Source organism: Hyperolius riggenbachi, chromosome 1, assembly GCF_040937935.1.
Source record: "Hyperolius riggenbachi isolate aHypRig1 chromosome 1, aHypRig1.pri, whole genome shotgun sequence".
NCBI lineage: Eukaryota > Metazoa > Chordata > Amphibia > Anura > Hyperoliidae > Hyperolius > Hyperolius riggenbachi.
In genome coordinates this window covers 418,054,537-418,077,748 of record NC_090646.1, presented here as the reverse complement: position 1 = coordinate 418,077,748, position 23,212 = coordinate 418,054,537, and the positions used below count along the sequence as shown (strand labels likewise).

Below are 23,212 nucleotides of genomic sequence, written 5' to 3'. Positions count from 1 at the left end.
ACAAAACTTCAGTTTTATTGTGAGGTGTCTTCATATATTTACTGAGAAATGAGCACAGCTGTTCTTATTTAAGGACCTTCTTTCTGGAACTCTGCACTTGGGATAAGTGCAAACTAAAGGAGATCCAGAAATTACATCACTTATGCGTGTTTCTCTAGAAATAATATTAATAATAAAATAATCTTACTAATATGATGAAAGCAAAAGTTTGGATGTTTGGATGTGTGTTACTCACACACACATAGTACATTACCTGGAATAACATATAGGATACTTTTTAACCCCATAACCAAAAAGTGGGTGGAGACAAATACAAATTTAATTGGTAAAAAGAACAAACTGCAGCCATTCTTACACTGTTAGTGGTAGGGTTCTCAAACTTTGCACAGTTGGTCACTGGGTGACTGGGATTAATATTCAGACAAGTGGGTGGAGCCTGCAAAAGCCAATCAAAATGCACCTATTGATTTTCAAGGGGAATATTTAATTGCTGCCATTCTTGCACATGCCTCAATGGCACAAGCCTCAAACCTGGTACAGTTGGTCATTGGGTGACTGGGGTTCAAATTCAGAAAAGGGGGTGGAGCCACAGGCAATCAGATTTGTTAATTTCAATGCAAATTATTGATGCCAAAGACAGCAAAGCTCACAAACTAGGTCATTGAGTAATTGAGTAATATGTGTTAGGGTTAGAAATATACTCTGTACTGCACTGCAAAAAAATTGTCTGCACTACATAAAAGTGTTATAATGTCAAATGTCACAATATGATTAAAGTACATTAGCTAAAACTTATACATACCAATAGATACCAAGCAGTTTTCAAAATCTCCCTTTAGCTCCAGATCCAGTGCTTTATTTAGATCGTGTTTGCTGTAAGTAGCATACTTATTAAACACTGTGTGATTAAATTAAAAAGAGAAATGCATTACAATCATACTGTAAATAATCAAAATGTTCATCTGCACGTGGTTAAAAAAATCTTTGTTGAGAAAGAGTTCAAATATTAAAGGAACAAACCAAGTGTTCTAAAATGACAATGTACAAATAACGTCTAAGTAGTTGTGTAAACATTTTCCTACTTTTCATGTTAAATATCAGCGGCAAAAGCTGTAATTCATTATGTGTAGATTTTAGCAACGTTGGAATGTTTCATTTGCAAAGGTGAATCTGACTCTGACATTCAAAGAACAATGTAATATTGAATCAGACTACAGAGTTGTATGAAAAGTTGTGGTGTCAGATTTCACACACAATTAGGCCTTGTTCACATCATAAATCGCTAACGCCAGCATTTTGCAATTTTGTGCACAATTTTGTTTAGCGCCTCCCAGTGCTTACCTGCGCATTAAGGATTTTTTGTAAAGCGCTTTTCTAAGCACTTTTGCAGAGCGATTCATTTTTTCACCCAGAAATTAATAAATACAATGTCTTGATTCATGAAAGCACTGGTAATATCGCTATACAAAGCACTTTTTCAAGGACTTTGCAATTTCCCTATACCTTCCCTTGAGGCAAATCGCCCCGAAAATAGTGCAGGCAACGCTTTGGTGAGTGGATCAGAATCGAACCACTCATATGTGAACTCTCTCATGGGTAATCATTGCACAAGCGCTTTTAGGGCGATTTAAAAAATCGCTGGTCCTTTAAAAAGCCTTAAAGCACCCTTATTTGTGAACAAGCCCTAACAAACAAGTTACATTTCCTCTGCTCTCCTGCAGACAGCTCAGTCAGAGACACAGGCAGCTGCCAGTGAGAGCTTTCTCACACACAGGATTAACAAATATAGTGTGACGGAATCCCCCCTCCCTTCATGAATAAGTAGTTCGTCAGATTTGGCATTTGGCCATCAGTGAAGTGTGAGCGAGCGTGCAGTGTAGCAATGAAATGTATACACCAGCACTTAACAGCACTTTCCCAATCTACTCCTATCGCAATTGAAAAAAATATGTTAAACAATAGTGTTCCTTTAAGCTTCTCACTGGGGATTTACCTTTTTTTAAATGTGGAAAACTTTTACTGGCAAAGATTGGAATGAATACAGAAGTGTCTGCTTTCTTTTTCTTTTCTCCAGCTTCATACAAGGCCTAATAAAAAGTAACTCATCTTAGTTAGTTCCGGTGCTCTCTAGCATGCACACATATGCAAATAAACCACAGTCAGGGATTACAGAAACTATCATTATCTTTGCTTAGCCTCAAATTGTGTACACAAGCAAGAATGTTTGGACTTAAACCTTCGGGTGACAGTTTAGGGAAAAGTGCTGTACATGCACATTGTGAGGCTGCAGCCTTGTGAAGTTCTGTTGCTATGGAGAGGGAGGAGGGACAACTGTGTGAAGCTCAAATGAGCACTTTCCAGTGAGTGGGGTAAGGAGGAAAACAATGCACTTAGCCGAGATGATTCGGCACTCTGGATTTCTCTGCAAAGATGTCCCCAACCGGTCGGTCAAAACCTTTTAGCATGTTTAGGAAGTTTTAATCTTTTCACCCAAAAAAATCAAAATACATTTCTGTAATAGTAAAATATATTGGTATCAATGGAGAAAAAACAAAACACTGTTCAAGGAGAACTGGGGGAGGCTTCAAGACTCCACATGGCTGCAGACAGCACTTGAGGGTGAGCATCCCTTATGCTCATTTCTGGGTTCACTGTCATCTTAAGAAAAAAAAATAACAAGAAAAAAAACAATGAGCTTCATTATATATTATCATAGAGGTGTAGACCCCATCAGTGATACGCAATATAGGCCCATTGACAATCTGCCACAGTTAGGACTATCTTAAAGTGTATCTGAGACATTGCAATCAAGGTGATTTATACTTACCTGGGGTTTCCTCCACTCCTGTAGTCCGTGGGCTCCCTCTGTGTCTGTCCGGTCCCATCTGTTCTGCTTCTGAGTCAGTTGAGGACTAAAACGCATTCATGGCCCAGGCCCGGGCCTCCTTGGTTGCACTCCTGTGGCCAGGAGCATTCTGCGGTTGCAGTTGCAAGCCTTAACTAACTGTGTAGGTGCAGAATTCTCCCGTCATGGGAATGTAACCAAGGAGGAGGCAGTAGTACCTGAATACTGGGGCTGACAGTGGGAGAACAGAGGGGACCGGACAGAAACAGAGGGAGCCCATGGCCTACAGGTAGTTGGAGAAAGCCCCAGGTAAGTATAAATCCTTTTGATTGCAATGTCTCAGGTTTACTTTAATGATCCCTTTACCTTACCCTTAAGTGTGGCTGAGTTGCTGACATACTGTATCCAAAGCCCCTGACTGTCATCTGGAGCAGTAAGTAAACCAATTGATTGGATGGATCTTTTGGTCAATTAGAGTGGAACTTTGGGGTGTTGTTTGCATTATTAGTGGCCAAAAACGTCCTTTGATTGATAGTTTTCCATTAAAATAAGTTCTGTTTGTTCACTCAGCATCACTCGCTGTCATAAAGGGAGGACTGCTGTGCTTGATCTCAGCATAGTGACCCCTTCACACTAATCAGAAAAAAGTCAACCATCGCCTCTGTCCTGGTGTTTCTTTCACTTATTATTAGTCACTTTCACTGTAAAACCAATTTTTTGTGTAAAGTATTGCTTATATCTAACTACGATTGACAATCAGTAAGCAAGTAACATTTTAGTATTTATTCTTTGAATAAAGATTATACCTTTGCATCTTTGTCAGCTTGATCGTCACTTGCATATATCTCTTCATTGCGCGTTCCCTGCAATCAGGTTTAAAAAAAATGTGTCATAAGATTTAGAAAATGTGAAGTTAAGAAGCTATGCAGAGAATTGAGAGAGACTCATACTGCCTATATTAAGATATGGTGGAATATAAAAATCCTAGAAAATTATGATTCAGAGGGAATCTACCCTAGAGGTCTCAGGGTGCAATTTTTCCCGGCATGGCAGTTGATTGATGAGGAAGAGGAAGAAATGAGAACAGGGACTAGGTAAATGTTCCAGCATTATTGTTAATATGCTATTGGACTATGACCGTGAGCTACTCAATGATTTGAAGATCAAAATAGATGCCATCAAAGCTAAGTTGAGTTTATTACAACCACAAAACACTACAGAGACCTTCTTGGGAGAACTCAAGAAAGATCTTGTAAATATTGAGCAGGAAATCACAGGCAATAATAAGAAGAAATTAGAAAGAGATCGTATGGATTATGGTCTACAACGTGCATATACATGGAAACACAGGGGCAATGTCAAGGGACAGGGAGTGAGGAGACAATTTCCCAGGAAGCGACACCCCAAGAGACCTCAAGATCATAGGATGGGGGAATCAATCAGTAATGTAGTTGGGTATACATTAGACTCAAGTGACATAACCGAGTCAGAGATGGACAGTGTGAGCCAGTCCATTGATCGGAGACTAGCAGAACTCAAATCTTTACAAGTACTTAACAAGAAAGGTGGAAGGAACCAGAACCCACAAGATGAGGATGAAGAGGTACTTAAAGTAATTAATTTATCTCCCATTGCACTAACCAGCAGTGAAATTGATGTGTTGAGTAGAGGTCAGTCTTTCTCACCAACACATCAAATGGATATATTTGAAACAATTGAAGATGTTTACTTCTTTTGCAGGAGACTTATGCTCAAAAAAATGTATGGCCCCAGACGCGTGCAACCACAGGAGTTGGCAGAAATAGGCCTGGAAGTATAAGATCAACAAACTTTTGAAGATTTGATGAGTTTACTATAGGAGAGTGAAGATGGCCTGACCGGAGGTGAGATTTCCGTTTTCAAACCGGCATCCAAATACTTACCCACATTCCAGAGATTAGGATTTTTTTCAATTTAATTTGTAAAGAGTTACAGAATATGAGGGATAAACATGAACATGAATTCCAACCTAAAACCCCATGAGAGAAAAGCCCTAAGAGAACTAAGATCTAGATCTGATGTAATTATTCATGAAGCAGATAAAGGTGGGAATGTGGTGGTTTGGCCTACCGATATGTATCTTGAAGAGGCACATAAACAGCTCAATAGGAAGGATTTTTATCGTATATTACCCCAGGATCCCACCCACCAGCAGATTTCAGCAGGAACTCATAATCCTGCTGGATGATGCTAAAGAAACTGAAGCTATCAATGAGAAAGAGAAGAAATTCCTATGGTCAGAAAAACCCATGGTTGCCACCTTCTATATGCTCCCTAAAATACATAAACACGCTGATAGGCCCCCTGGGAGGCCTATCATATCTGGCATTGGGAGCTTAACAGAGAAATGTGGGAAGTTCATAGATTCATTTTTACAACCATTAGTGGAAACTCTTGATTCTTATATTAAAGACACTGGTGATTTATTGAATCATGTTAATGGTTTGTCTCTCACAGAGGATATGCTTCTTGTGACATGTGACGTGGAGAGTCTATATATACGAATATTAATCATGAAGAAGGCATAAAAGCAGCGGGTTATTTTCTAGAGATGGGCAATCTGAAATCCAATAGACGTGAGTTCATTTTGAAATTACTGAGGTTTGTACTCATGAGGAATTACCTTGTATTTGACTCACGTTTTTATCTGAAGGTGAGGGGAGTCGCGATGGGGGCACGTTGTGCCCCGTCAGTGGCTAATCTCTTCCTGGGTTGGTGGGAGCGTGAGGTAGTGTGGTCTCCCCAGTTTAAACAGTACCACCCACATATTGTGGGCTGGTTTTGATTTATAGATGACCTACTAATAATCTGGCAGGGTACTGAAGATCTTTGCAAAAACTTTTTAGATCAACTCAATCGCAATTCTCTTAACATATTTCTGACATACACGATTTCAGACAAAGATTGACTTTCTTGATTTGAAAATCTCCAAAAATGCATTGGGCGAATTGTCCACAATGAATTATAGAAAACCTACAGCTGTCAACAGTGTATTGCAGTATGGATCACATCATACCACTAGAACAAAAAAGAATATACCGTTTGGACAGTTTATTAGATTTTAGGAGAAATTGTTCAACCGATGACAGCTTTGCGCAGGAAGCTATGTTACTTAGTAATAGACTGCAACAGAGAGGATACACCCCCAAATGCATAGAGGTGGCCATGAGGAGAGCTAGGGCTACACCTCGCATGCAATTACTTGTCCCTAAGAAAAAAGTGAAGCAGGACTACATACATATTATACCCCGTATAATATGAATTGGCAGGGTCTTTATGAGATCGTCCAGAAACACTGGGGAATACTCAGAAGCGACCAAGATTTGTCCCCATATTTGACAGAAAAACCTAGCATAACAGCCAAAAGGGCACCCTCTCTGAGAAATTTACTTTCGAGAAGTCACTTCCAGAGACCACGAAGAACATTGAGCACAAAGGGCAGCTTTCCGTGTGGTAGCTGTTCCATATGTCAATATATGATACCCACCAAAGAGATAATCAGCACCTCTACTCAAAAAAGGTTTAACTTCATTAATTGTAAATCCACTGCTGTAATTTATCTTTTACAGTGTCCTTGTCAGAGACAGTATATTGGTCAAACTAAGAACCAATTGAAACCAAGACTACAAAAACATGTGTCGACAATCAAGTTGGCAAAAAGAGACTATGAAAATGGAAAAAGATTGACTCCAGTAGCAGCACATGCTCTACACAGTCACAATGCTTCACTCAGAGGATGGCGGTTTGCAGGTATACAACAAATCAAACAGGGCATCTGAGGAGGGGATATAGTCACCAAACTCCTCAAAAGTGAACTTAGGTGGATTCACGATATGAGAACCAGCAGTCCACAGGGGATGAATGAAGAATTCTCTTTTGGGTGCTTCCTCCCCAAATAGGTGGTTGGCGTTTGCTGGTGTCTGCTTGCTCCCTGTTTTCTTCTTGTTTTGTCTTGGTGCTCCTAAAAATTATTTATGGTGTTCTATGTGTAAAGAAGGGAAGCTTTGTTCCCAACTTTCATGGAATAAGTTGTTCCTAATTCTATTTCTAAATTATGTTTTATACATGATTTACTAAATAAACCTTTTCCTCTTGTGTTTTTTGAGATATAGGTTTTCTGGTCATAGTCCAGGTGATTCATTATTTCTTATGAAGGTCCATGATTATTAGAAGCAGGAGATTATGTACTTTTTTTCAAATTCCCTATCTGGAGTGCATTGAAGCAATCAATATACACAAATAAGTCATTTGGCCACATTTAATCTTAAAAAATTATTTTTGTCAATATTATGCATTTTTTACATTCATTTTAATTTTGTACATATTTCATATTTGTCACCAATATATGGATTGTGCATTCACTATTATGTATTTATTAATTAATTATTTATCAATTTTTAGAGTCAGGGGTTCTCTTTTTCCATCTCTTTCATCTTTTTCCCAACTTAAAATTCGATATTTTTCCTTCTAGATTTCTCTTGTTTTATATCTAGCACCTGTCCTGCAATTGTCTGCTTCATTTAGACTCCTACCACTAGATGTCACTAGCGTCTTAACTTATAAGGTATTTGAAAATTCCAGCTTAACATGTGATATTTTGATTAAAAACTGTTCCAAAAGTTTATTCTTATATTATATCTACAAGCACATATTCCCAAGCATTGTTCCACATTACTATTTTACTATTTTTTTCTATGAACTTTTTGTTTTTTTAACTGCGTCCAGCAACCAGGTTCTGCTTTATTCCTGCGCCTTTCCTATTGGTTCACTCGCCCCACGTGATGTGGCTGATCGCTCTGGACGAGCGATCCACGTGATCGCGTTCATGCGGGCCACGCATGACGTAACCTATTCATACAAGCCCCTTATTTTCCCGGCGCACGGCGTTACTTTACTATTTATGGGACACAACTCCAGTCTCCGGTCCCCTATTGACAAAGCGGTAATCTGCGATACTCGTGGAGGGAGAGCACGCAGGGGGTCACCTCGCACACTTGTCATCACCAGCCACCAGGTAACTATACTTTCTTTCAGTTACGTTTTCATTCCTTTTTCCTTTCTATCTGTCTTGCTGGGTGCTTTTGCGGTACACTGCTGATTGGGATTGTATATCAATGGAGGTCTGAACTTGATAATTTTATGGCAGTGTTCCTGGCCTACAGCCTTGTTTTGTTATCACTACCAGCCCTTTGACAGTGTATGATAGGAATTGTTTCACTGTTTATATATATCATTTGATTGATTTTCCTTTTGGTTTCCTGATGTGCTGTTGTGCTTATTACTGATTGTATGGCTATCATTGACCACTACTTTCATTAGTCATTGACATTGTACATGAATTGCTATATTCATTGCCTGACCCCCTTGTGCCACGCCATTGTTTTTAAAATATTTTTTTGTAGATGTTCCTAATAAACTTATTGTTCAGTGTCAACTGGTTATCGTGCATATATTTTCCTCCATACAGAAGCTCTTTTCTGTTGTATATGGTTTATGGTTTTCTTCTGTTGAGGCACTTATCATGGTGCAATGTATTAGACCCATTTCAGGTTAGTGCTAAAGATTTATAAAATTGACTATATTTCTAAATCGCTTTTATATCTTTAGTTATGTGTGAGGTATTCCTCAAGGTAAGTGTACCTTTAACAGGGCCAGCAAAGTCTTCTGAAAATCTCCAGATGTGTCATCTATAATATCCTTTTCAAGATCAGTTTTGAATTCTGAGGACATAAATACAGAAACAGAATGCATCAAATGAAGTATTATAATAAATACCATAGAACATTTAGGCATGATAAAGTATAGTACTAACAGTAACTTAATGATGGCATTTGATAGTTTGTTGTGTGGCAGCACCAAATGTTACATACCGTAGTTGCATAGTTATTGGGTTAAAAAAAGACATACGTCCATCGAGTTCAACCAGAGAACAAAGTAAAACACCAGCCTGCTCCCTCACATATCACTGTTGATCCAAAGGAAGGCGGAAAACCCTTACAAGGCATGGTCCAATTAGCCTCAAAAGGATAAAATCCCTGGATCAACATCATTGGGCATTACCTAGTAATTGTAGCCATGGATGTCTTTCAACGCAAGGAAAGCATCTAAGCCCCCTTTAAATGCCAGTATAGAATTTGCCATAGCTACTTACTGTGGCAATGTATTCCACCTCTTAATCACTCTTACTATAAAGAACCCTTTCCTAAATAAATGGCTAAAACATTTTTCCTCCATGCGCAGATCATGTCCTCTAGTCCTTTGAGATGGCCTAGGGACAAAAAGCTCATTCACCAAGCTTTTGTATTATCCTCTGATGTATTTATACATGTTAATAAGATCCCCTCTACGGCGTATTTTCTCTAGACTAAATAAACCCAGTTTATCTAACCTTTCTTGGTAAGTGAGACCTTCCATCCCACGTATCAATTTTGTTGCTTGTCTCTGCACCTGCACTAAAACTGCAATATCTTTCCTGTAATGTGGTGCCCAGAACTGAATTCCATATTCCAGATGTGGCCTTACTATAGAGTTAAACGGGCAATATTATGCTAGCATCTCAAGTTTTTATTTCCCTTTTAATGCATCCCAAAATTTTGTTAGCTTTAGCTGCAGCGGTTTGGCATTGAGTACGATTATTTAACTTGTTGTCGATGAGTACTCCTAAGTCCTTCTCCAAGATTGATGTCCCCAACTGTATCCCATTTATTTTGTATGGTGCTAGACCATTGGTACGACCAAGGCCGGTCCTGGACTTTCTGCTGCCTGAGGCAAAGATCGTAAAGGCGCCCCCCCCCCCCCCCAATATTTCTACATAACATTACATCCCCCACACAACCGACCGTGTCCGTGAAGGAAAGCCTGAGTGACGCAGCAAAGTGAGTGACTGACTCACCGGGGATTGGGTCTCCCTCCAGGTCTGGCGGCGGCGAAGGGCGGGCATCCGCATCCAGCATGCATCCTGCACTGGCAGGGGACAGACGGCTGCGGTCTGCGGCGGGTATGCTCCATCTCGGATCTGAAGGATCTCGCGCTGGGCCAGTGAGCGGCGGCCGGCGGCAGCCAGCCAGCCTCATCATCATCATTGTCACGGTCACGTCGGCGGCGCTCGCTGCTCAGTGACTGACCGTGACAATCAGCCGCAGCCAGGGCAGCAGAGCGGGCGGCAGCCGCCGCCATCAAATCAGCAGGCTTAGGCACTAGGCAGCGTCACCAGCGTACAGCCTTGGAGGAGACAGGAGAGGCCGCAGAGCTCGGAGTCGTCGGACTCGGAGGCCGGCGGCAACAGTGCAGTTTCTAGGCTAAAATGCACCCAGGGCGAGGGTGTAAAAATTGCGCCCCCCCCCCCCCCGGTATAGGTAGCCAGCTATAGGTCCCCCCCGAGTATAGGTGGCCAGGCATGGGTGAGCCAGTAAAGTTGCCCCCAGTATAGGTTAGCCAGGTAGTTGCCTCCAGTATAGGTAGCCAGTATAGTTGCCCCCAGTATGTTAGATAGGCAGGCACCCCCCCCCCCGGTATAAGTTAGATAAGTAGGTGCCCCCAGTACAGGTTAGCTAGGTAGGTGCCTCCAATATAGGTAGCCAGTATAGTTGCCCCCAGCATAGGTTAGATAGGTAGGTACCCCCAGTATAGGTTAGTTAGGTAGGTGCCCCCAGTATAGGTAGCCAGTATAGTTGCCACCTGTATAGGCTAGCTAGGTAGGTAGGTGCCCCAATACAGGTTAGATAAGTGCCCCCAGTATAGGTTAGATAGGTAGCTTCCCCCCAGTATAGGTTAGATTAGGTCGCTGCCCTTCAGTATAGGTTAGATTAGGTAGGTGCCCCCAGTACAGGTTGGATTAGGTAGGTGCCCCCAGTATAGGTTAGATAGGTAGCTGCCCCCAGCATAGGTTAGACAGGTATTCCCCCAGCATAGGTTAGATAGGTAGCTGCCCCCCAGTATAGGTTAGATTAGGTAGGTGCCCCCCAGTATAGGATAGATAGGTAGCTGCCCCCAAAACAGGTTAGATTAGGTAGGTGCCCCCCAGTATAGGATAGATAGGTAGCTTGCCCAGTATAGGTTAAGTAGGTAGGTGCCCCCTCATAATGGCGGAGGGGGGAGCCGGAGTCGTGGGGAGGGCAGCCCGACCTCTTCCTCCCTCTCCCCGGGCCGCTCTCCATGCTCCCCCCTCGGACTGCAGGCAGCAGAGTTAGCGCGCAGGGAAGCGCTGCTGTACACAGCTGTTACTCACCGTCACCTCCCTGGATTCGATCGCCGCTCCCGCCCTGCTGGTCTCCTTTCTGCAATGTAGCCGCTGATACATTACACAAGCTGCGTCCTGTTTACACAGGAAGCAGCCGCGTGTGTATCAGCGGCTAGGCAGAGAGGAGACCAGCAGGGCGGGAGCGGCGATCGGATCCAGGGAGGTGAGTAACAGCTGTGTACAGCAGCGCTTCCCTGCGCGCTAACTCTGCAGCCTGCAGTACGAGGGGGGGGAGCATGGAGGGCGGCCCGGGGAGAGGGAGGGAGAGGTCGGGCTGCCCTCACCGCGGCTCTGGCTCGCTCCCCCCGCTATCACAGCCACTTCATCTGGTGCCGCCCCTCCACTTCCTGCCGCATGAGAAACCCGCCTCACCCCGCCTCATGGGCGGGCCGGCCCTGGGTACGACCAAAATGCATGACTTTACATTTTTCAACATTGAATTTCATCTGCCATTTATGTGCCCATATAGCCATCCTATCCAGATCCTGTTGCAATATGTCACTATCTTCCTGAGAGTTGATGATTCTGCACAATTTTGTATCACCTGCAAAAATAGCAACATTGCTTACTACTGCATCTACTAGGTCATTAATAAATAAATTGAAATTAATAAATAAATTGAATAAATTGTTAGTCCATTATAAAGCAAAACAACAGAATTATTGTTGCTCTTAATCGAATCCCTTCCATAATCATAGTTGTGTGTATGTCACTATTGTATACTAAAGACAATTTGGGCGGATTTTGCACGTCATTGGTGATATATGCGCAGCATTGCAATTAATTAGCAAAATGTTCATGTTACTGTTATATGCACATTGGTAATATCTGCATATAATTAAAATTTGAATGTTATTGATAATACCTTCATGTCACTGGAGTTTTCATGTCATTAGTAAGATCTGCATGTGTCTGCTAATTGCCTGTCATATTTTCTCTGCCTATCATTAGAATTTGCCCCTTGTTAGCAATTAATCGAATAGTGATCTGATTTTTTCTAAGCTATTCTTGCTTAGCATGTTGCAATACATTTTCTGTAATTTTTTTTACATTCACATTTTTTCAAGGATTTAACTTTTTCCTTAGAAACTTGTGTGATGTTATGGCTTCAGAGCAGAGATGCTTGCTTTTGACTTGAAATTGGCTTTGCAGGACAAATTTAGCTCAGCTGTTATTAGACAGCTGAGCTTAGCGGTGGGAGTGCATGGAACTGGGCTTATTGTTAGAGAGTTTTTTAAGGATTTCTAAGGCATGTACAGTGTTAAAGCTTCGTGAAGCTTGACCCCTACAATCAGCACAAATAAAAAGCCAATTGTGTTTGGTGAGTGCTGTGTTTGTGGTCCAGTATAAAAACTTCAGCGCTAAATGGTACTCCATAAATTCATTCCATCACCAACACCCATCACAGTGCTGGCTTACCGGCTTCCAAAAAAGACCCAGATTATAAGGTCTGAATGCTTGTGGGTACACCACAACGATCCCGGCTTTCCACTAACATCTCAGGTCTCCATGTGCCAGCCAATCTCTTTCCAATAATATAGTTGTTCCCAGCATGTATATAATGAATAAATAAACAGATCTAAGTGTATCCGTTTAAAAACCACTATTTATTATTCATAAAAAAGATCCAAAACAGTACTCACTTCCGGGCCCTTGCAACAGGGATCCGCAGTAGAGAATCGCGTATAATATAGTGCGCCCAATGGGGTGCCGTTCATCCACCATCCGCTCGCCCGACCAGGTTTCACAAACACATCATCAGGGGCTTGTAGAAAATGAATGGATGGGAAATTGGCACTTAAAGAGAGTCTGAAGCGAGAATAAATCTCGCTTCAGACCTCATAGTCAGCAGGGGCATGTGTGCCCCTGCTAAAACGCCGCTATCCCGCGGCTAAACGGGGGTCCCTAACCCCCCGAAATCCCCTCCGAGCAGCGCATCCCCTCTTCCGGATTAAGGTAGGGCTAACCGCCGCAGCCCTGCCTCACGCGCGTCTGTCAGCGCGTATCTCCGCCTCTCTCCCACCCCTCTCAGTCTTCCTTCGCTGAGAGGGGCGGGGGAGAGGCGGCGATGCGCCGCTGATAAACGGTGCTGAGAGGCAGGGCTGCAGCCGTTAGCCCTGCCTCAAGAGCAGCAAAATATACGACCAGGTTGGTCGTAGATTTTGCAGGGGGGGGGGGGGGGGTGTTGGGGGGTCAGGGCCCCTCGTTTAGCCGCGAGATAGCGGCGTTTTAGCAGGGGCACATATGCCCCTGCTGACTATGAGACAAGAAGCGAAATTTATTCTCGCTTCAGTGTCTCTTTAAATAGAACAGCAGGCGCGACCCGACCAGGATTCAATGCGCAACGTCACTTCCGCCGCTGAGTTCCGGCAGTTGGAGAGCACGGAAGTAAAGTATCTGCTATAAATAGGAACATAAGGGAGGTATGTATTCATCTCTTATTTGCTGCTTATATTTAAAAATAATCATTATTGTATTCCTAATGGGGTTTGCCAATCATTCACAAAATCCGGGATTGATTTCCCAAATAGAAATTTGTAATTTGAGGAGGCGGATTGAATACATACCTCCCTTACGTTCCTATTTATAGGGGATACTTTACCTTCCTTGCGTTCCACTCGACGGAAGTTAGGGTGTGGCGCGACGGAAGTGATGTCGCAAAATTGATTTTTCTGGATGGAGTATACTTTACCTTCCGTGCATTACAATTGGCGGAATTTGGCGGTAGAAGGGACGTTGCGCATTGAATCCTGGTCGGGTCACGCCTGCTGTTCTATTTAAGTGCCTATTTTCCATCCATTCATTTTCTACAAGCCCCCGATGAAGCGTTTGCGAAACCTGGTCAGGCGGGCAGATGGTGGATGAACGGCACCCCATTGGACACACTATATTATACACGATTCTCTTCTGCGGGTCCCTGTTGCAAGGGCCCGGAAGAGAGTACTGTTTTGGATCTTTTTTATGAATAATAAATAGTGGTTTTTAAACGGATACACTTAGATCTGTTTATTTATTCATTATATACATGCTGGGAACAACTATATTATTGGAAAGATATTGGCTGGCACATGGAGACCTGAGATGGTAGTGAAAAGCCGGGATCGTTGTGGTGTACCCACAAGCATTCAGACCTTATAATCTGGGTCTTTTTTGGAAGCCGGTAAGCCTGCACTGTGATGGGTGTTGGTGATGGAATTAATTTATGGTGTACCATTTAGCGCTGAAGTTTTTATACTGGATCTGAATGGAGTCTTTCTGAGGACTTTTTAACTTGGCCTGCTTTTTGGACTCTTTGATTAACTTTTGCGCGGATATTGTGTTTAAGTGCTACGTTTGTGCCTATTTGTGCTGCAAAAATTGAGATTTGTGTTTCTTTCATTTTTAAGATAAAAGCCCCCCCTAAAACAGCTTGTGCTTGTGCCCGTGTGTTGCAGAACACTGTTCTATTTCTATCTCTTTTCATTTTGGAGATATTGCCTTTTTAGAAAACTTAGACAAATTGACAGTTTTGCTGATCATCATATCACCTGGAAATGTATCGCTTAACAGTTGACCAGGACCCTTGGCCAGACACACCAAATCCCCAACACTCCACCACCCCAGTCCTCCATCCCCTCTACCCTCCTCTACACAACTTCAGCCTCTCCCCAACCTCATACCCATCCACCTCACCAACTGACAATCCATCCCTCTCTCCTGCGGCCTCTGGAATGCTAGATCAGTCCACAACAAAATCCCAGTCATTCCCAACCTCTTTCTATTCAAATCCCTCACACTATTAGCCCTCATTTAGACCTAGCTCTTCCCCTCTGACTCACTTGCTGCTGCTGCTGCTGTAGTCACTCATGGGGGGTTTCATCTAACTCACAGTCCCAAGCCTGACATCAGGCGAGGGATTGAAGTAGGCCTCCTCTGCTTCCCCAACTGCACCTTCTGTGTCCTTTGCCTGTCCCTCATCTTCATTTCACATCCTTTAAGGCCTACGCTATCCACCTCTTCCATCCACTTCCCCAGTAGTTGTGGTCATCTACAGTCCACCTGCCCCACTTCTCTCTTTCTTGACAACTTTGCTTTCTGGCTCCCACACATCCTATCCTTCAACCTCCCCACCATTTACCTCTGAGACTTTAATATTCCCTTGGATGGACCCAATAGCTCTGCTTTCACGCAGCTGCTCTTCATCACCAGCTCCATTGGCCTCTCTCAACATTCCAATGGCCCAACTCACCTTGCTGGTCCCACTCTCAACCTCATCTTCTCCAAGTCCACCTCACTTATTGATCTGGATGCCAAACCCTTCCTCCTCTCTGACCGTCCTCTTATAACATTTTTCGCTCTCCATATCCTGGCGTTTTGACCCTCCTCCTACCTCTGGCCATCAGCAAAGAGATCTCCTCAACCTCAATGTCCTCTCCAGTGCACTTGATTCCTTCTCTTCCTCCCTCCAGAACCTGTCCTGTCCCAACAAGCCGCTGCCAATTACAACCTTTCCCTCTCATCATCAGCTCTAAGTTGCCACCTTTTTTTTTCTTTCTTAACTGCCACTGAACTCCTTAGCCCTAGCAATCCTCTCAAAGAGCTGTTAGCACTTCAGAACGTAAGTGGAGGAAGTCACACCTTAATGCTGACTTCCTAAACTACAAAGCAAAGCTTCAGGTCTTCCACATGGCTTATTCAACTCCCTTCAATCAGAATTTCGCCCTGCCCACAACACAGCAGCTCTCTAAGGTAACCAACAACCTCACCCTGGCCAAATTAGACATCTTCCAACATTATTCCATCTGTCTCCTCCTGGACCTCTTCTCTGCACTTTGGATAAAATCTAAATTTTTCTGTCTACCATCTCTTCCTGGATGTCTGACAGATTTTTAAAACTCAACCTGGAAAAGATTAAACTTATGATTTTCCCACCTGTCCATCAAGCCCTCTCCCCGACACCTCTATTGCTATCAACAACATGGCCATCTGCCCTTTTCTTTAAACCCGCTGCCTGGATGTCACCCTTTACTCAGCAGTTTTCTTCACTCCCCCATCCAGAACGTTTCCGGATCCTGCTACCTCCATCTATGCAATATCAGCAAAATTTGCCCCTACCTAAGGGTTGTAAAGGTTTTTTACCTTCCTCTGGATCAACAGGGATATGTGAGGGAGCAGGCTGGTGTTGTACTTTGTTTTCTGGTTGAACTCAATGGACTTATGTCTTTTTTCAATTCAAATAACTATGTAACTAACCCCCAACAGCACAATAAATGCAGCTGCCAAGCTAATTCACTCCTCCCCCTCTTGAGCTACCCCTCCACGCAAGTCCCTTCACTGCCTCCATGCCCCCCTCAGCATTAAAATTAAACTGCTCTGTCTGGCGTATAAACCCATCCACCATACCTCCACTTCATACCTCTTGGATCTTGTCCAGAGATGCTCCCTACCTGCTTTCTCTGCTCCTCCAACACACTACAGGTGTCCATCCTTTGCATCACTTGCTCACTCACAAGGCTTCAGGAATTCTCTAGAGCAGCGCCTATTCTATGGAACTCCATCCCCATTAGGCTTTAAAAACCCATCTGTTCACCATTGCTTACCCACCATCTTCATAGCTCCAACCCCCTCCCTTGAACATAACCCCACCCCCATTTGTGCTTCTCTCCCACCTCTTACTTTGTAAGCCTATTTGTCAGGGCCCTACACTCCATGTGTTCTCTCCACCACCATATGGACCCGGTGTCTTGTCTACTATATTCATCCCTAAATTGTTATATCACTATTTTATGCACCAAACCATAATGTCCATATGCAACATTGTTTAATGTTGTAATGTCTCCCTGCTGCGTAATAAGTTAGCACTTTATAAAATAAGTTCAATAATAATAAAAAAAATATAATAATCCCTACTTATTACCTTGTTTGTATACATCCTTGATATTTTGAATTTGCTTATTACTTCTTGTTAACAAAATTTCAATAAGTGTGTCCTCATCTGTTCCAAGACCCTATAAAAAAAAGTGAATTTTTCATGTATAGTAGTGAAATTTGGATATATACGGCTTATATTAAATATTATTTATTATCATCAATATCATTATTGGTAGTAGTGGCAGGCTGTGTTAAAGGGAGCAGTCCATTAGTCAAGAAGCTCAAATTGCCTAATAAACTCAGGGATGAGCAGAAACTATGCAAGTGCGAATTTATGCATCGTAGTTCGCATCTACGCATCGTAGTTCATAGGTGAAGCTTCAAAACTACGCTTACGAATTTACGTGTAGCGAAGTACCGATACGCGTAGCTTACGCCCACTATGCGTAGTTAACATGTGCATTGCGTAGTGAACTACGAATGCGTTACTCGCGACTAATTTGTATGTTTACAAATTTACGCATTGGAAAGGGGGATGTATGCATAGAAGAGTTCCCGGTATAAGCATTTAATAGAGGAATTAATGCGTACAATTTTCTGCATACGGGCATAAGCATCTGCATACACTACGCTTCACACTACGCGTAATTGCGTATTTTAACACGTAGTCTACGAAATCAATATGAAGCGAAGATTTGATTTTGAAGCCGTAGTTTGGCGAAGCGTAATTGCGTAAAACTACGCGTAGTTCCAGCGTAGCGAAGTTGGCTGACTACGACGATTCCTGAATAAACTTAAGCTATTCCATTACAAATATATAAAATTCTAAGAAAGTTGACTGTGAAAATAAACTAAATACCTTCATTGCTGCTTTAAGTTTATGAGCATCAAATTGAGCAGGTGTTAGTAGCAAATCCAGCATCAATGTTTCAAGTTTACCACTAAGGGCTTTCTTCAGACCTTCTTCCAAATGCTGCAAGAAAATAATGCCTTATCAAATTTAAATCTATCTTCTATGCCACAAGCACATGCTTACATCTTATTTTTTAAAAGCAGAATATGCCAAAAGATATTACTATATGAAACAAATTGTTACTGCACCTGATGACCTGTGTACGAGGAGTGCCCAAAATAATTCTCAAAACATCCCACCTCAACAAGTATGCATCAGTTGGGGATGGGTTAGCAAGGCTATGGTAGCTTAGGATCAGGGAAGTTAGCATTAGGCTTTTGGTTAGTGTTCATACAAAGTTATTGATTACAGTTAGATATTACGGTATCTTCAGGTTGAGTTTGAATTCACAAAAAAACTTCCTAAGTTGGTGTCAGGGGTTGTTAAAAGGCTAGGCTTAGGTAAAAGATGAGCATTTTCTTTGGCTATTGAGAGGGAAATGGTTAGATATAGAGGTAAAATTAGAAAAGGGCTATTAGTGGGGTAGCAGTTTAAAGGAAATCTTAAAGCGGATACGTGATGAAAAACTAACTATAACAAGTAACTTGTCTATATATCTTATCTAAAGTTTAGATAGTTTACACAGCAAATCTAGCTGCAAACAGCTTTAATAGAATATGATTAGTTCTTCCTGTGATATAATGACATCAGCCATGTTGTTTGTAAACATTACACAGAGTCAGGCTTATCTGCACCTTGAGCAAAAAACCCTAATCCCCCCTCCTCCTCCCTCCTCCCCTGTGCCTCAGAAATCTCTGGCTAGTAATACCTCCCCCTCCTCCTGCCCAGACTGAGCTCCCATGAGCCCTTGCTACTGTCTGAAAGTACCTTGGCTTTCTGAAAACATGTGGGCGTGGCTTGTTTAGTTTATAGGGAATTAAAGAGAACCCGAGGTGTGTTTAAAGAATGTTATCTGCATACAGAGGCTGGATCTGCCTATACAGCCCAGCGTCTGTTGCTATCCCAAACCCCACTAAGGTCCCCCTGCACTCTGCAATCCCTCATAAATCACAGCCATGCTGTGAGGCTGTGTTTACATCTGTAGTGTCGGTCTCAGCTGCTCCCCCGCCTCCTGCATAGCTCCGGTCCCTGCCCCTGTCCCTTCCCTCCAATCAGCAGGGAGGGAAAGGATGCAGGCGGGGACTGGAGTTCTGCAGGAGGCGGGGAGAGCAGCAGACTGACACTATAGAGATAAACACAGCCAGCTCTGACAAGTTGTTTGTCAGCAGCGTGGCTGTGATTTATGAGGGATTGCAGAGTGCAGGGGGACCTTAGGGGGGTTTGGGATAGCAACAGAGGCTGGGCTGTATAGGCAGATCCAGCCTCTGTATGCAGATAATATTCTTCAAACCCACCTTGAGAGAGAGAAAGAGGATCAGACACATTTGAAGCTATATTTCTGGTTTATATAATTCTGAACAGATTCCAGCCACAGAATTAGAGCCAACGAAGATTGTTTCTGTATACCTAATGTGCTGGACACAGTCCACCAAGGTGATGCCCACAGTGAACACTGTTCCCTGTAAATGTCATATTATCGTCTCATAATATATGAAAAGATGAAAAAAAGCCTTTGTTTTGCTATTTGCTTGTAATTACTGGAAATATACAGTATGTGGCCTTCAGGATTTTAGTTAAAATGGATCCAAGATGAAAAACTAACTATAACAAGTAACTTGTCTATATATCTTATCTAAAATTTAGATAGTTTACATAGCAAATCTGGCTTCAAACAGCTTCAACAGTTTATGATTATTTATTCCTGTGATACAATGAGGGCAGCCATGTTCTGTTTGTCACATTGCCACAGGCTGAGGGCTGGAGATGCTATCAGCTTGCCTGTGTGTAAATTCAGTCACCTCTCCTCCTACCTCCTCCCCTCTGCCTCTGAAATCTCTGGCTAGCAACCTCTTCCTCCTCCTGCCCAGACTGAGCTCCCATAAGCCCTTGCTACAGTGACAGGGCACTGTGAAAAAGCTGTGAGCGAGTCTCATTTAGGGAATTAGAGTATTAAAACAAAACAAAAAAAGGATTTGGCTTGAGGAATGCCATATAAACTATATAAGAGGAACACAATTATGCAATAAGTAAAAGTTTATCTCGGATGCACTTTAACTTGGATAGTTGTCCTTTAAAGAGAAACCATGACCAAGAATTCAACTTCATCCCAATCAGTAGCCGATGCCCCCTTTTACATAAGAAATCTATTCCTTTTCACAAACGGAGCATCAGCATATGGCTGATATTGTGGTGAAACCCCTCCCACAGGAAACTGTGAGGACCATGATCCTTGCAGTTTCCTGTCTGTGAACCTCGTTGCATTGTGTGAAATAGCTGTTTACAGCGGTTTCCAACTGCCAAAAAAGCAAGTAGCAGCTATTTCCAGTGACATCACCTGCCAGCAGTAAAAATGTCACCATGTGATAAATGTCAGAATGTAAATCAGGAAGAGGAAAGATTTTACAATGGGCAAACACTAAATCATTTATACATAATTATTGTAACAATGAAGCACTTTTTTATTACATTATTTTCACTGGAGTTCCTCTTTAAGTCTCCCTTTAAGTAGAGTGACCAGACGTCCCGGATTGCCCGGGGCGCGTCCCAGATTCGGGGTCCGCTGTCCCAGGCTGCATGAGGTCCCGGGAAACGTCCCGCTTTCAGCAGCGGGACGTCCCGGCCTCTGGACTCTGGTCACTCTATCCTCATGAACTGGCAGCGGCGTCTATAGACGCCATGCCAGTTCATTGCCCGCAGCCCCGCTCCAGCCTCCTTCTTCCGGTGTCTGTTCCGACACCGGCAGGCAAGCAGGGCTACGGCAAGATGGCTGCCGAAGCCCTGTACTGGAGACTATTTGTGTCTCCAGTACAGGGCTTCGGGCGCCATCTTGCCGTAGCCCTGTCAGCGCGGGAGACGAGCAGGAGGAAGGTGGTCCCAGGAGCAGCGCGCCAGAGGCCGGAGACTTCTGCCAGGTGAGTAAATGCTTTCTTTTCCAGGTGAAATTTGCTCCCATTACGTTTCTTTTCTGGTGAAATGTTTGCCCGCATTGCGTTTCTTTCTGGTGAAATGTTTGCCCGCATTGCGTTTCTTTTCTGGTGAAATGTTTGCCCGCATTGCGTTTCTTTTCTGGTGAAATGTTTGCCCGCATTGCGTTTCTTTCTGGTGAAATGTTTGCCCGCATTGCGTTTCTTTTCTGGTGAAATGTTTGCCCGCATTGCGTTTCTTTTCTGGGGAAATGTTTGCCCGCATTGCGTTTACTTTCTAGTGAAATGTTTGCCCGCATTGCGTTTCTTTTCTGGGGAAATGTTTGCCCGCATTGCGTTTCTTTTCTGGTGAAATGTTTGCCCGCATTGCGTTTACTTTCTAGTGAAATGTTTGCCCTCATTGTGTTTCTTTTCTGGGGAAATGTTTGCCCGCATTGCGTTTCTTTTCTGGGGAAATGTTTGCCCGCATTGCGTTTCTTTTCTGGGAAAATGTTTGCCCGCATTGCGTTTACTTTCTAGTGAAATGTTTGCCTGCATTGCGTTTCTTTTCTGGGGAAATGTTTGCCCGCATTGCGTTTCTTTTCTAGTGAAATGTTTGCCCGCATTGTGTTTACTTTCTAGTGAAATGTTTGCCCTCATTGTGTTTCTTTTCTGGGGAAATGTTTGCCCGCATTGCGTTTCTTTTCTGGGGAAATGTTTGCCGCATTGCGTTTCTTTTCTGGGGAAATGTTTGCCCGCATTGCGTTAATTTTCTGGTGAAATGTTTGCTTGCATTGCGTTTATTTTCTGGTGAAATGTTTGCCCGCATTGCGTTAATTTTCTGGTGAAATGTTTGCCCGCATTGCGTTTATTTTCAGGTGAAATGTTTGCCCGCATTGCATTAATTTTCTGGTGAAATGTTTGGCCGCATTGCGTTTATTTTGTACTGACATGTTGCCCGCATTGCGTTTATTTTGTACTGACATGTTTGCCCGCATTGCGTTTATTTTGTACTGACATGCTGCCCGCATTGCATTTATTTTGTACTGACATGTTTGCCCGCATTGCGTTTATTTTGTACTGACATGTTTGCCCGCATTGCGTTTATTTTGTACTGACATGTTGCCCGCATTGCGTTTATTTTGTACTGACATGTTTGCCCGCATTGCGTTTATTTTGTACTGACATGTTGCCCGCATTGCGTTTATTTTGTACTGACATGTTGCCCGCATTGCATTTATTTTGTACTGACATGTTTGCCCGCATTGCGTTTATTTTGTACTGACATGTTTCCCGCATTGCATTTATTTTGTACTGACATGTTTGCCCGCATTGCGTTTATTTTGTACTGACATGTTGCCCACATTGCATTTATTTTGTACTGACATGTTTGCCCGCATTGCGTTTATTTTGTACTGACATGTTGCCCGCATTGCGTTTATTTTGTACTGACATGTTTGCCCGCATTGCGTTTATTTTGTACTGACATGTTTGCCTGCATTGCATTTATTTTGTACTGACATGTTTCCCCGCATTGCGTTTATTTTGTACTGACATGTTGCCCGCATTGCGTTTATTTTGTACTGACATGTTTGCCCGCATTGCGTTTATTTTGTACTGACATGTTGCCCGCATTGCGTTTATTTTGTGCTGACATGTTTGCCCGCATTGCATTTATTTTGTACTGACATGTTTGCCCGCATTGCGTTTATTTTGTACTGACATGTTGCCCGCATTGCATTTATTTTATGCTGACATGTTGCCCATTGCATTTATTTTCTGGTAAATATCAATTTTATACCGGTAGAATAATCTGAAACAGGTTAAATAAATAACATCTAATAACTTACTTCTGTGACATAAGTTTGTGCTTGAAATGAAATGCATATACAGTATATAAGAATGAGGAGATGACAACAGATTTGGTAGCATGTTTTCATATATTTAAGATATATCTGCATTCACATACATTACCTTTCCGGTTTTCTTTTCATAAACAGCTTTAACCTCCCGGCGTTGTTCATTGGTCATATTTGTTAGAATATCAATTATAGTCCCTTCATCAGGCTCTAAGGACAAATACACATTCAGAAATTATAATGAAGATTAGGTAAATACTTATAGTTTAGAAAAGTGCACACAAATGAATCCTAATGAAATATCACAAACTGTGAAAAAATGTCCTCCAGCAGAAAAGAAATCCAGGCAGATACAGACTCTGCAACACTTCACTCCAGTGAGATGAGGCCACCATCTAACCCTAAGAAATGGGCACTCACCCTTTATGTTGCGTACGTTAAAAAAGGGCGTCGGGAAAAAAGGGC

At 42.6% G+C, this 23,212-nt stretch overlaps 1 protein-coding gene across 2 annotated transcripts in view; it reads right to left on the bottom strand.

The window, feature by feature from the left end:
- LOC137518525 (annexin A1-like) overlaps positions 1 to 23,212 on the bottom strand; it is an 80,086-nt gene that overhangs the window by 17,837 nt on the left and 39,037 nt on the right. For both annotated transcript variants that reach the window (XM_068236505.1, XM_068236513.1), the window contains exons 4-10: positions 22,863 to 22,957; positions 17,833 to 17,946; positions 17,020 to 17,110; positions 8,525 to 8,604; positions 3,652 to 3,708; positions 1,994 to 2,087; positions 803 to 898 (exon numbers count right to left, since the gene is read on the bottom strand). In XM_068236505.1, coding sequence (XP_068092606.1) covers positions 803 to 898; positions 1,994 to 2,087; positions 3,652 to 3,708; positions 8,525 to 8,604; positions 17,020 to 17,110; positions 17,833 to 17,946; positions 22,863 to 22,957 — 627 coding nt within the window. The remainder of the gene's footprint in view (positions 1 to 802; positions 899 to 1,993; positions 2,088 to 3,651; positions 3,709 to 8,524; positions 8,605 to 17,019; positions 17,111 to 17,832; positions 17,947 to 22,862; positions 22,958 to 23,212) is intronic.